Here is a 14,608-nt window from a genome sequence, read left to right on the forward strand (position 1 = left end):
TATGGATTGGGAGGCAAAATTGGCTTGCAATTCCTTAGGTACTTTAGGATGGTTAGGACATTTACTTGCAATATGTCCTATCTTCTTGCATTTATTACATTTCATCTTTTCTGGGTATTTTCTCCAACAGTTGTTTGCAATATGCCCCTTCTTTTTACAAAAGGTACACTTATTGACAACTATGCACCAAGGCTTGGTCACAGGATGTTGGAGTAGATGTCTAACTAGCACTTCCTTCTTTGTGATTCCTTTTTTTTTCATCCAAACAGGATTGGATTGTACTTGCAAAGGTAGGATTGGGAATATTAGTTAGGGTTGTTATAAGTTTGGGAAAGACCTTTTTGACTGCTTTTAAAAGAATGGCAATAGCATCTTCACCATGAATTGGTGCTCGCACTGAAGAAAGCTTGTCATGAGGCCTTTCATATGAGAAATAATTTTTTCCAAGTCTTCTCCTTCTCTATATTCTAGGCTGAAGATTTAAATCTTAAGGAAAATCTTAGTGTTTTTACTTGTAGCACCATAGAGCTTTTCAAGCTCATCCCATTTTTCCTTGGTAGTGGAGAGTTGATCAACATGATGAATCAAGGATTCATCTAAGTGTAACATGATTATTTCTTGAGCACGTTGATATCAACAGCTCTAGTCCCTTGAATGAGAGGCCAATAAGCTCTCCATCATTTTGTACTTAATGAGTACTTGCCATGGGTGAAAGTCTCTGCCATCAAATTTACGAATCTGAAGACAAAGGTCGGCATAGGCTGAGGCCATAGGAAGGTCTTACTACTTACTTAGTGCAAGTAGTAGTGTCTAATCCTTTACAAGGGTCACTAGTGCAAGGATAACAATAATGTAGATTTTGCAATTAAAACTTCAAGGTTGAGAATGGTTAAAAATCACACATATGGAGTATTTCGAAATAGGACTTAGGTGGTCCTTGCCTTTGACCAACCCTTTTTTTTTGCTTGACTGTTTTCCTTGGCTTTAATGAAGTAAGCTTAGACTGCACTTCTGGCTCCTCTCGATAGTGTGGCCTATTAGGGGAGTTCTTGGTGGAACATGGCTTATCAATCAACTCTATGCTATGAATTAGAGGAGAGTACAATAATACTCATTTCTTTGATTTACCAACAGGCAAACATTAGGAAACATCCGCTAAATGCATCAGCAGTGCTAAGAAGCACTTGTACTAACTTCCATTCTTCTACTCATAATCAAGGTCGATCTTTACAAGCTTAGTAGTGCCCATGGAATGAGAAGAAACTCTGCATTTAAGCTCCATAGGGCACTAACAAATCTTGACAGGGGTTTTTCAGTTATTAGAATCACTATTGATAATGCCCAAATTGAAAAAAATGAGAATAAGAAAGCTTGAAGCTTTCTAGCTATGGCTGCTAGGAAACCCACGGCTAGGGTTTTGAGCATAGCAGAAAGTAGGAGAGGAATTAGGCCAAACCCTCTTAGAAGGAGATGGCCTACTATAGGGGCTATGATAGCCCTATGATAGCCACCGAGATTGCGCCCACAACAAGCCGTGCCAAGGAGTTGAACTGGCATCAGCGAAATCTACGCTAGATTCATGAATTCTAGCAATGATGTCTTCTTGGCTGCCCAATCTCTGCATTTGAAGTGTCATGATGAAGCGCCTTGAGCTAGGGATGAAGTCTCCAAAAGGAACCTTGAGCTGAAATGCTCTCCCAAGGTCCTCCAACAGAGGTGGGTCAAGCTATGGCTATGGAGGTCAAGAGGCAAGAAGAAGAATATGAAGGCTCATGTGCACTTAGAGGTGTAATGAGGATAAGGAAAGCTAAAGGATTAGAGATGGCTCTAATAACATATGAAAATCAGAGTGGAAGCCAAGATTGAAGTGTGCACAAGCGAGAGAGAAGAGCTCACAAGTACAAGAACAAGTCTTGCTTATTCAATTGCTCACGAAAGTACAACTTGGGTCACTCTCACTCAAAACTTGATGTAGATCCCTGGGCTGCTTGTATGGCCCCAACCGGCTAGGGTTAGGCTTTCCCCTTCCCGTCAGGACCATTCACACATGCCTGCCCTTATCCACTCGTGCATAAGGAGGGTTCATATGCCTATACTCTCAATAATGATGATAGCCAAATAGAGAAAAGCTCTTTGGACCTCCCTACATGACCTCACATATGTTTCTCGTACCTCCATGCAGGTGTTATCAATTGTCCATGATGTCGAATTTATAGCCACTATCCAAAATCATCCCTTGTACAATAAACTTCTTCTCGAAGAAAGACCTCCACATGGATAGCAGCCTAGGAGTAGGAAGCATGGTCCTTGATGTCAATGCATATGTATGTTACCTTACCCAAGACTTGACAATTCTAGATAATTATACTTCGCTTCAATACAACCCTCACTTCTTCAAGTGGTTTATTATGTTGGTCATGTGCCACAAAACCTAATCTACCTCTTAACTTTGCACATGCACAATCCACTCTTTCATCAAAGAATGAAAGGCAAAGTGACTCACCCATGACCTTCCCTCACATGTCTGGAATAGAACATCATCTCTCATATCTAGGCCAAGAATATATACCTCATAAAGAAACCCTGAACAAGGACTCTAAAGGGAATAAATCATTGCCCTTAAAGACATACCCACAAGGAACTAGAGATACGCATCCTTAACCCTAAGAATCCTTCCAAACAAACCTCAGATCTAAAACAACAGGTGCCATCAATTGCTACTAGTACCAAAACCACTGACTCGATAGTTGCTACTTCCCAGCAAGATGTGAAGCACAACAATTGCACTTTCCAGTTGTGATTAAGCCCACCAACTCCGTCAAGAAAGATAGCCTACTACCTCAAAAAGATTGCTACTAACACCAAACCAATGAGCCCAAGTGAGTTAGCAGCTCTCAAGTCAAGCCAACTCGGCCAAAGTCTCTAGCTCACAAATGAAACCTAACTTACATGACTAAGAAGATTAAAGGATATTGCAGTAGAGATTGCCCACAATGAAAATCAACTGGCCTTAAGGAATCGAGTGATAAAATCACATTCTTTGCTCGTGTTTATGCCCAGTTTGATATTGGAATCCTACCTGAGGAATTTGAGGATTACCTAGTGTGTCCACTATCTTAGGAAGAGTAGAAACATCTCTGCAAGTAATACAATGATCAACTATATAACCTTCTACAACTCATTCTGGAGAAGGAAGCTAAGGAACATCATTTGGTCCCCACCTTTTGTAATCCACTGTGCCCCCTAACCATCAAGGAATTATTAACAATAAAAGAGAGGGCAGAGAGTGGTAGCTCATTCGAGCACATATGGTACACCATGAGAACCTCAAACAATGGTTGAACTTAGAAGTCATCTCATGACCATTTCAGAGCAAAGAGAACCATCTAGAAATCCCAAATTGACCCAACTTTTGTAGTTCTGACTTCCCTCCAAGTACTTGCCAAATGTCGTGCTAACTGGACTTATCTTAGACATTCCTTTACTCGATAAAATCCTCACAGAATAAGAGCTCCATGTTACAAGTAGATTAAATTAAGGAGGTGTGCTACTTGTCATTGCTACATATCTAACCCTACTAGTAAAACTACCACAACTTCTTGACAAATACACTGTACTCCAGTACAATCCTTATTTTTATCAATGGCTCGCATCTTGGCTAAGTAACCCTATACCATAAAATCCTGTATATTACAATTTTATACACAACAACACCCTAGGTCATTTGCACATTTCCTTCCTTATATCACATCAATGCCCATGATAAAGCAAAGTGGCAGCCATTCTCTTTGATCTCACTAGAAGCAACTACAACTATTGAAGAATCTTCGTCCTTAGAATCTTCTTCAAGTGCAATTTCAGCTAGCCATGATGCTTATCCCATCTCTTCATCAATAACATAGCTAAGAGAAACCAGAACAGTTACCTTCTAACTAAGTAATACCTAAGTATTCACATGCACTCACATAATAATTGCACCATAACCTATGCACGATTTGGATCCTCAAGTGTAGAACAATACTTCAGGTTTGCTTGGAGTTCATCGACCCATCTCCCAAACCAATAAAATATGTCCTATGCATAATAAGAAGACTAGCATTGTCCCTTAGGGAGAGACTGCATGAGAGGTTGATGCACAATCAACTGTTCTTCAAGATCTTCCAACCCAATACTTTGAATCTTTGACTCAGCAGGTGAGCTTACCAATAGAATAATCAGCATGGGAACACAAGAGGGTGAAGCTCTACTCATCTTCTCTCCAAGCACTCTCTCTTGCCATGCCCTTGTTTATCTTTCACATGTGGAGGTTGTAGAGGGTTGAGAGTCAAAGGAGCACTCGCTTGGATCATGGAGTATGCAAACCACATCCTTCATGGGATTGAAGGAAGGCTATACTACTCACTACAAATGAATGCTTACATTTGTGCGCAAGAGACTATGTGAGAGCTAGTTATTGATTCTCGTGCATCGAAGCTCTTGAAAGAATAAGGGTGTGCCAAATATCCCACTATGTTGAGCTCATGTAGCACAACATCCATTATCGTGTTCATGGCAAATATGTTTTTCTTCATCTCAGAAAATATTCAAATAGAGAAGCTTTTTAGAGGCTTCTTTTAGAGAACAAGAGATAAGCAATCATGGCATTCAATCGTTTGGGAAATAGTTTATTGCAAATAGGATGAAGAGGAGCTTGGGGGCCGATTGTCCACAAGACAAGGCCGACAGAATACTTCTATGAGTTGCCAAGAGGCTAACCGATGATCAACTTTGGGTGTAGATAATATGGTTCTGGTTGTTGACAACCAAACTCTTGAGTGGAGTTTTGGCCTTGGGAGGACATGATGCTTGTTAGCTCCTTGAGAATCAACATCCTAAACTCTTTCAAATAGTGCAAAGGCTCATGGAGGTTTGGAAGAAAATCATCCACAACTCTAAGTGGTTGGAGGATGCAGAAGGCAAAGATGATCCCTCTCTTACCAACCTCCATCTTAAAGGAGTTAGAAAATGGGTTGATATAGCTCACCATCTTTTATGGACATGTATTGAAGTATGCCAATTATGCGCCCACTTGAGCAAGTGGATGGTGCTACTAGCTTCCATGGAGAATTTTATGTCAAAATAGGTCTTTTTGGTGACTTAGCTAAATTAACTGAAGGGTCATTGGCATTATAGAATGTAATAAGGATGATCCCTATTAGGTTTATATGGAAGTCTAGTAGCAATAGGATTTTTGGAGGTCTAGATATTTCAAGATGTAAGCAAGAAGTTCTCGTCACTTTCTAGGATTAGGGAAGAAAGACCGTCAATTTAGGGTGGCTCATAGAGCTTTGAGCAAGTATAGCTAAGTCTTTTGGCTAGCTATGCATCATCCCCTTACATTATGAAGATTGATGTATATATTTTTATTAGCATATTCTTATTGTATTATTCTTTAAAAAATATTGTTGTTGTGCAACAAATACAATGCAAGCCCTTATAATACCAAATATTATTTAGAGAGAAACCTTACCACACATATACATGCATTTATCTATACATGTTGACATTTTGATAGTGATGAGAAATCCACATATGTATTAAAAGTAATAAACAAAATTATTCGATGTACAAACATCCCATATGCATGTGCACATTCACATACCTATACACAACTTCATATGATTGTTGGCATGTGAACATGCAAGTTATCGTCACACCGACATACACTAAGTCACATGCATGCACATGTGTGGAATGAGGATAGCTTGTGATGACTTGGAAGAGATGCTTAAATTTGATGTAAATTTTATAGGAACTATGCCTTCTTACATACATGAATCCCCCTCCCCCACATACAGAGACGAATTGAAAGTGAGATAAAGTGGAGATGTTGAAGAAAGAGTGTGTGAAGTTGGGGCAATCTTTTAAGAGAGGACACGAAGAGTCTTAATTAAAAGTTGTGTAGACAAGTCATATGTGTGCACACATGGATAGGAAAAACGAACAATCACAACCATGTATGAAGCCACACTCATTATTGCAAACATTTGTAGGTGCACACACACGCATCCATGTTAGTTCCCGACATATCCATAGGTGCAAACATTTGTAGGTGTACACACACACATCCATGTTAGTTTCCCACATATCCATAGGTGCAAACATGTGTACACGCACATGCAAATCCATAGTAATCACCCACACATGCACACAACATGTGATAAGCATATTCATATTAAAGTATATGAGGATATATGTTTGGAGGTTGGTTCATATGGGTATCACCTAGGGTAAGTGGGTTGGTTATGTGGCACATAACTTGGCCCCATCAAAAATTCTATGTGAGACAAATCTCTAGAAATCCTTGGAGTTGAGGAAAAAAATATCTAAATCATAGATATCCTCCGTATCCAAAAATCAAGCTTGGAAAATAGAAGTGAGACAATAAAAAAATGGCATGTTGAACAAAGGCACATTTGAGCTAGCAAGAGGCAGAATGTCCACAACATCTTTTTTCACTTTCGGCCAAACATTTCCTTAATTTTAACCCTAAGATTGGCATTCAAATGTATTAAAAATTAATATACTGATACGACATTAGAGGAGGAGAGGGTCTCAAATGTAGGTGCGAGAAATTGATGGAGTTAATCTATACTATTAGTTAAGGAGAGGTGGGGGACGGGTGCCACATGGCAGCCCCCCACCTCCCCCACAAGAAGAAAAAGAGAATGTGGGGGCGGGTACCACGCGTCCAGCACCCGCCCCCACTCGCAAAAATCACGCTCGTCCAGGACGGAAGTGCAGGGTGAGTCTAGGAGCGGAGGGCCTAGTGTATTGTTGTTAGAAAATGGCAATTATATAGTTTTGAGTCATTTCAGATAGCTTAATGTGGACCTCCCATTCGTCATTTGTCTTATCCTGTGGCACATCTCCGCTGTTTTAAGTTCTATCGTTGTAAGATATCATTGAGTGCGATACTCTCTCTCTCTCTCTCTCTCTCTCTCTCTCTCTCTCTTGCACGGCAGCTATGGCAAGCACGGTAGCCATGGCTGGCCTCCTCTCCTCTTCGGCATCCCACGCCCTCTCCTCCAATCCGACGCAGGCGGCTCCGTCCTCGACGATGAAGCCTCTCCTGCTTCCTCCTGTTCGGGCGAATTTGCAGCAGCAGCAGCACAGTTCTCCTGCACCTTCTTCTCGCCGTGCTCTTCTCGGTATCTTGCTCGTATCTGCTCCTGCCGCCTTCCTCGCGAAAGAGGCCCTCGCAGATGCCGCCTCGATCAAGCTCGAAGGCGCTCCTCTTCCCTCCGGTGGATTGCGTAAGCTCTCACACACTGATGTATCAAACAAAGTTTCCTGCGCTGTTTCCATGGTTCGACATGGGGCAGTGATCTTTTCTCGTCACACTTGCAACCCTGGAGAAATGCACCACATATGTACAGATGTTTTTAAGCATTTTACCACAAACCTGGCCGTCGCTGTTGGGGGCAGGGCAGGCGCAGGGTTTAGAGTGGCTCTGTTGCAGGAGCCCAATATGGTCACGAACACGCACTGATGCATCAGACAATTTTTCCTTTTTAACCCTACAATATTGGTGAAGAATGTAGTGTGCACAACGAAGCGTAGATTACAGAAACAGAATTTTCCAGCATGTGTGTGGTCTGATAATTCTGTGAGAAATGTGCTACATGCTCTTTCTCTCTATTTTTGCATCAGTGTTTCACTGGTTCATGACATATCGATCACAGGCTCTCAAGTGACTACATGTCCAAAATCAATGTGTCCATGTTTAGAAGTGACAAGTACTGCAAAATGACTAATGAACTCTTAATTTCTCCTGCAGCTGGAACTGAAAATGCCGATCAAGCTCGCGATGTGGAGCTTCCTCTGAAAGAGCGTTTCTACTTGCAGCCCCTGCCTCCTCTAGCTGCAGCTGCGAGGGCCAAGGAATCTGCAAAGGATATTGTAGGTGTCAAGGCCCTCATTGACAAGAAGTCCTGGCCATATGTGCAGAATGATCTCCGATTGAAAGCCTCTTACCTGCGCTTCGACCTCAACACAGTTGTGGCCTCCAAAAGCAAGGAAGAAAAGAAGGCCCTCAAGCTCCTCATCACCAAGCTTTTTGACAGTATTAACAATGTGAGTATGGCTAGGTAACAGCCTCTTTTTTGCATTGGGTGTTGGTCTGGCCTGTGGGGCTTTTTGGGGTCGGCAATGGTGGAGGTTTTTGCTTAGGATGTGGGCTTTGGTATGATATTTCTGTTGTTGCTGCTATGCCACCATTCGAATTCCTTACAATCTGTTTGTGTTTTGTAGCTGGACTATGCAGCAAGGAGCAAGAGTGTCTCAAAGGCAGAAAAATACTATACTGAGACTGTCTCTGCACTCAATGATGTGCTAGCCAAAATTGGCTAGAATATTAAAACCTTTCTTTTTTCCATGCGGTGAAAGTATGTCCCTTGTAATTTACAGAATTCTGACCTGAACACACCATTCTTAGCCTTGAACACTTGGCTTTTAAAATACATTTGCTCTGATATTTTTGAGCTTTCTGATTCGGAAATCAAGCCGTTCAGTTCTTTATTTACATCTTGCTGGCTCTTTTGGCCACTCGTATATCCACTAAATAGTTCACCAGGGTGAATACTAATTAGTTCACCAAAGAGCCACTCATATATTCACTAATTAGTTCACCAGGGTGAAAACATGATTGGATGCTTCGAAGGAAGATAGCTTAGGCTGGTCACACACCAAGCCAAACCACATCGTGCGCTCCTCTCTTCTCCCGTCTCTTCAATGTGCATCATGGAATACTTTCCACATGAAAAAAAAATTAGCCTTTTGTTGCTATGAATATATGGTGTTTTGTCTAACATTAGTTTTGAAAATACTGTTGCAACGGTTGATCCCAAAGTGCCACATCATGCCGTTGTGTGATTAACCTTAGATTATAATGGACTTATGCTAATGATCATCTTATTCTCTTGCCAAACTTCCTCCTAATCTATAACAATGCCCCCACCAGAAGATAGAGATGCAACACCTCATGTCGTCGCATACTTAAGGTTAGTTCCCTTCTTCCCAATTGCCCAAATGATCTTTTCTTGCATACATTGCTTTTGGGGCCTGTCAAGCCTCTCTAGCCTTTGCTATGTCTCATTTTTCCATTGCAAAACTCGATGGTCATCGGATGAGAAACTTGACATGAAATTTTTATATTATGATCTTTTAAGTATTTAAATAGATTTAGGGCAAGGTAACTCCAGCATACACAAAACCAAAAATAGTTACGCCACAAATAGAAAGCAAAGCTTAGTTACTAAATAACCATGTCACACATGGATCTACCTTTGCTTTAAACTTGTTTTTCATTTCTAAAAATCAAAAAGTCATCTAAAGTTGGTTTTTAGATCTCTTGGATTTTATTTGAATTAATTCTTAATTAATAAAGTTTTGGACACAAAATCCTATTTTTAACATATTTATTTATCGCTTTGAGGTATGCCTCTTCCATTCGATTAATGTGCACATGACCATCTATATGCTTTTAGGAGAGAGAATCAAGACCTTTATAATGGAATTTAATGAAAACTTATTCATTTATAATGTACTCTAATTTGATTATTCTTGTATGGCTAGCATTCGTTATGCAAATTGGGGAGGAGAAAGAGCAAATTGATTATTCTTGAATGGCCAATAGTTTTGTATGGCTTTCCATTGGGGAGGAGAAAGAGCATAACATACTTTGCCTCCTTTTTCTCTATCAAAAAGGCAAAGCTATTTTATATTTTGCTTTGTGAGTCATGCATGCACAAGAAAAGTAAATTATCTTTCACTTTTCTCTATTTTCACCAAAAAGAAATTAGGATTTTCTTTCCCCCCTTTATTTCTCTTATCAATTTCCCTAGCTTTTAACATTAAAGATCCTATTTTAGTCTTTCGGGTTTTCTCGTGTTAGTTGGGAATGTTATAACGTTGACATCAAGATTAGAGTTCACACCTTGAGGTGCTAATCTTCACCTCAAGGTTTGATCTTGATATCATAAATTCTCCAATCTTGTTTCAACATCTATGATTTGGCAAAATTGGCCTTGCATGATAGAATTAATTGAACAAGAAAAATGGTATAATGATTAATGGAAGAAGCACTCATTGATTATAAGTGAAAATTTGAAGTGTTTTCTTGAGGTGGGGACATAAGAACATAGTTCCAACCATGGAATACATCACCTCTCAAGATTACAAGCATCCATGGATTCTTAGGAAAAATAGTAAAAACAAAAGAATTGCAAAAACATACCTTTGATTTGATTGCAAGATCCATTTGAGGAGATGGGTGGAGTTAGAGATGGTGATTGCAAAAGTTATAGTCAAGACTAGGGAGTATGTGGCAAAATCATTGATTTTTGGTGACTCTCGATGTCTTTTTTGTTGCGCTTCTATGATTTGATTTGACTTGAGATCGTAATTTGGTAACCTTTAGTGAAAGGCCCTTATTTTCACCTCCTTGCCTCAAGTGATAAACATTGTGCTTAAATTTTTATCATGCACAAGCTCATATATTGACTTTATTAAAATATCACATCTTTGAGAGTCTATAAACGTAATAAAGTATGTAGCATATTAATTTTTTCCTTTGAGTGCATAATTTTTTAAGTGAGGTCCTATCATGTTAGTTATTCACACTATTATTGATTATGCATTTTTGTGTTTCATGCTTACCTTTTGTCGTTTCATACTTCATTTTCATGTTTCTGGTAAGTTTTATTATTCCCCATAATTTTTCTATATTCAATGTAAATTGTCAATATTTTATGCTTTCTATGTTCTTTTTGCACTTTTATGTATGTGCTCTACTTTTGAACTTCTGCAAGGTACCATATGTAGAAATCTAAATTGTACTAGAAGTCTATGAGTACATCTAAACCACTTGAATGTGTTCCTAATAGGGTTATATATGCTATCACTAATTCAAAAACATTAGGTTTTGATCAAACAACTCACTATATGCAACTCTTCCTCACTTAGGGTCTATCTAGCAACGAGTAGTGCAAGAGGTTGCTTGAGAGGCTATGATTAAATTTCTCGACTACTAAATGGGATGTCATTAATGCTACATATGGGAGGTCATATGCAATGGTTTTCTAAGTTATATGTCTCTCAATGTTGATTGTGATACGAGAGCCTTCTTGGATGAGTTCTATTAGCACCCGTAATGCACTAGCACACTTTATTTTATGCTTAACATATATATGTACCCTTAGGATGCTACAATCATCTTTATATTATTCTAAGGTATGAAGAAGCACACTACATCATGCACCTCTACTAAGAGTCATGTTGCTAGCCTCAATGAGAGCTCAACAATGGGACACTAGATGACACTCTTATGCTCATAATCCAGCTTCTAGCCACCAAGCCTCTCTCTCTCTCTCTCTCTCTCTCTCTCTCTCTCTCTCTCTCTCTCTCTCTCTCTCTCTCTCTCTCTCTCTCTCTCTCTCTCTCTCTCTCTCTCTCTCTCTCTCTCTCAATCCCATGAAAGCAAAGATTTGTAGTAGGCTCAACTATTGCTCATTTTCTCATTGTAGTCCACTATTGAAGAAAGTGGTAGATGACCTTACAATTCAAATATATGATCCTCACACACCAAGCTCTCCTCCTACCATGTTCCATTCCATGCTACCAAGGGGATGTAGACAAGCCAAAGAGGAGAAGATGCTTCTCCTTCATGGTCCCTCAGGAGCTCATCTCCTCATGGCAAGGATTGAGAGGCAATTGATGAAGCAAGGAACTTAATTGATCAAGACAAAGAGGACAAATTTGTGTTGCTAAGACAAAAGATTTGTGAAGAAGATCATGAGGAAACATAGGATGTATGAGAGACAAATTTTGAGTCTAATCCAATTAGTTCTTGAAGAACATGGTCTCTAATGGAAAATTTGCTAGCTCAAATGGTGGTTTGTATGAGTGGTCATTTTCTTCTTAAAGTCCCTTATTTGGCTCGATTCTAACAGCTTTAACCTTTTGCTATTGGATTCTACGCTCTCAAGCCTCTTGTAAACTTGAGCTGCCATCTCACAAGATTGGGAACAAGACATTAATTATGATGACAAAGTGAAGAAGTGCTTCACTCTCTCATCCCACATACACACACTTTTTGGCTTTTATACATAGGGTTGGGTCCTCCCATAACTTGGATACCCTACCTACTTTTTAAATTCTTGACTAGTCCCTTTTAATTCATGCGTACACTTTACGTTAACTAGACCAATCCTATCAAAATTAAATAGAAGATTAGTGCCCATGACCTCATATAGTTATAGGCATTCTTATCTAACTCTGTGATATTTTACAATTTGCACAAGAGTGAGCAGAGCTCTCAAGAAATGATACAAAAATAATAGTGCAAACATAAGATAATTGATGCCTTAATTATCCTAATTAATTAAGATGATTATTTTGATGAAATACAATTAAATATCCATTTCGAATTCTTTCCAACACTCTACATCTCCATGCATCCGCTTTGAACTTGTATCCTTCTTTAGTTGTGAGGTGAACACCAAACATCCTAAGCATCTCTCCTTCATGACTTTTCTTTCACCCTTAGAGTGAACATGGGATTTGCCAAGCATGATCCAAATTTGTATCCTTAAGGAAGCAAGATATGGCAAAGTAGAGCTTAGTGTGATGGGCTTTATCTTTCCTCAATCTAAAGACATACATATAACCTCATGCACCAATACCACTATGAATAAGGAGGAAGAAGCCTAACAAGACCAACCTATCCTACCTCATTGTTGGAGATTGAGGGAAGAGACCCAAATACCATTTACCCCCACTACAATGACACCAAGGTGGATCAATGCACCACTCCAACAAAATGAACCACTCAACAATTTGAGCAGTAGTACCATTGCAACCTAACCAACAATGGTAGCAATAGTAGCAACAACCCTCTTATCTTTACCACTTCATTGCCTTCATACAATACATATTCGTCTCACTTGGGGTCTCCTTGAAATTGTTGAAGGAGACAATCTCCTACCTACAACAATCTAGAGATTTTGACCTAAAAAATGAGAATCCCTATCATCTCTTATTTCAAAATCCCAACACAAGGTTTTCCCTCGCCTCATTCACTAACTCATTCAGATAAGCCTACCACCACTTTTACCCTAACCATAAGATGTGACACCCCAACCATTGAGCCAATTATACCTATAGCTATCAATCCCTTGATGGTGATACTCTTAAAAAAGGATGAGATGGTATCATTTGCATATTGTTCTAATTTTGCCAATAATGACTTAAATCCCTCTCATTACCCTTACACCTATTGGTTTCATGTCATTTGATTAGATACTAGAAAATAGATATAATTAGCCTAAAATCCTTCATTTATGTGCATCTTCCCTAAAATACTTATATATTCCAACTATGGATCTCCTACCTTACTTCTAAGTCAGTGTAGCCAAATTTATTGCCACCATCAAACTACCTCTACCATGTCATCCTCCTTCTTAGTACCCCTTATACTATATATGAAGGCCAACTCCCTTTCTTGCTTTTTGATAATAATGTTGGAATAGATCCACTAACAATGTTGAGGCTCTATCTTCACACCTTACTCCTCTTCATATAAAAGTTTTAGAAGACGAGTGAGAATCACTCCACAACCTATTCTCACCCATTTCTTCTAAGTTCTTCCCTCTAATACTAGCTCTCTCTACAAGTATCTTTTTAGTTGCTCCTTCTCAACAAATCTCTTCATCTTATCTCTCTTTCTCAATCACCATCCCCATAATATATGACTATATCTAAAAGGAAGAAAAATTTAGAAATCAAATAATATTAATATTAATATTAAAAAAAGGTTAAGAGAGCAAAAGCTCTAATCCCTTTGTACAAGATGCACAACCATTGCACCAAGGGGTCATTGAGTTAGTAATGCTAAGTGGTCTAAGTTGGTCAAATCCCTCACTAACCTTATATCATTTTGAGGCACATCAACAATAGGTTACCTCTAAGGTTGCATGAAGGACCTAACCTTCTCAATACACCACATCCACAGGTCCTCAAGGGTGGGACATACATAAGGAATATCGTGTAGCTTTAGACACATTAACTACCACATGTACCTTTGCCATTGAACCATTAACCATACTTAAAGACGCATTTTTCCTACCATAGAGTGGGGAAGGATCACCACATCGTAGCAAGGGGGATAATATTACCATTCTATAGGGCAAGGTGAAAAAGACAAAGATGAAGGAAAGGCACCAAAAGGAAGGATAATTGGATGTGTAAATCTGAAAGAAGCATGAACAAAAGCCTATCAAGTATGAAGCACCAAGGATTATTTTAGAGGATTGCACTCACTTCTTGGCTGATTTTTTCAAAAATCAAAGCTTGTGTTTGAAAGTTTATTAATCTCAATATGAACTTTTTAGAAAGATACCAATTTTGAAAACTTCTTAGAAAATGCATGTAGGATATTGGGGGTGGTTGCTTTAGTTTCTAGGAGATAAACCCCTACCAAGATAGTTGCCCTTTAGAAATTAAGGCCTACCTTGACAATGCTAAAGTGCTATAGCATTTGTTTGGGGAAGTCTTCTATTTTGTTTTGCTT

At 39.1% G+C, this 14,608-nt stretch overlaps 1 protein-coding gene across 1 annotated transcript; it reads left to right on the forward strand.

The window, feature by feature from the left end:
- The first annotated feature begins 6,949 nt into the window (after positions 1-6,949).
- On the forward strand, positions 6,950-8,704 carry LOC148037314 (oxygen-evolving enhancer protein 3-2, chloroplastic-like). The gene is made up of 3 exons (XM_087676222.1): positions 6,950-7,295; positions 7,820-8,115; positions 8,293-8,704. Exons 1-3 carry the CDS (start codon positions 7,007-7,009, stop codon positions 8,389-8,391), a joined length of 684 nt encoding a protein of 227 aa, XP_087532348.1. The 5' UTR covers positions 6,950-7,006; the 3' UTR covers positions 8,392-8,704.
- Positions 8,705-14,608: the final 5,904 nt, after the last annotated feature.

This window comes from Lygodium microphyllum, chromosome 4 (assembly GCF_053477565.2).
Source record: "Lygodium microphyllum isolate KBCC chromosome 4, Lygodium_microphyllum_v1.1.10, whole genome shotgun sequence".
In the NCBI taxonomy this organism is placed as follows: Eukaryota; Viridiplantae; Streptophyta; class Polypodiopsida; order Schizaeales; family Lygodiaceae; genus Lygodium; species Lygodium microphyllum.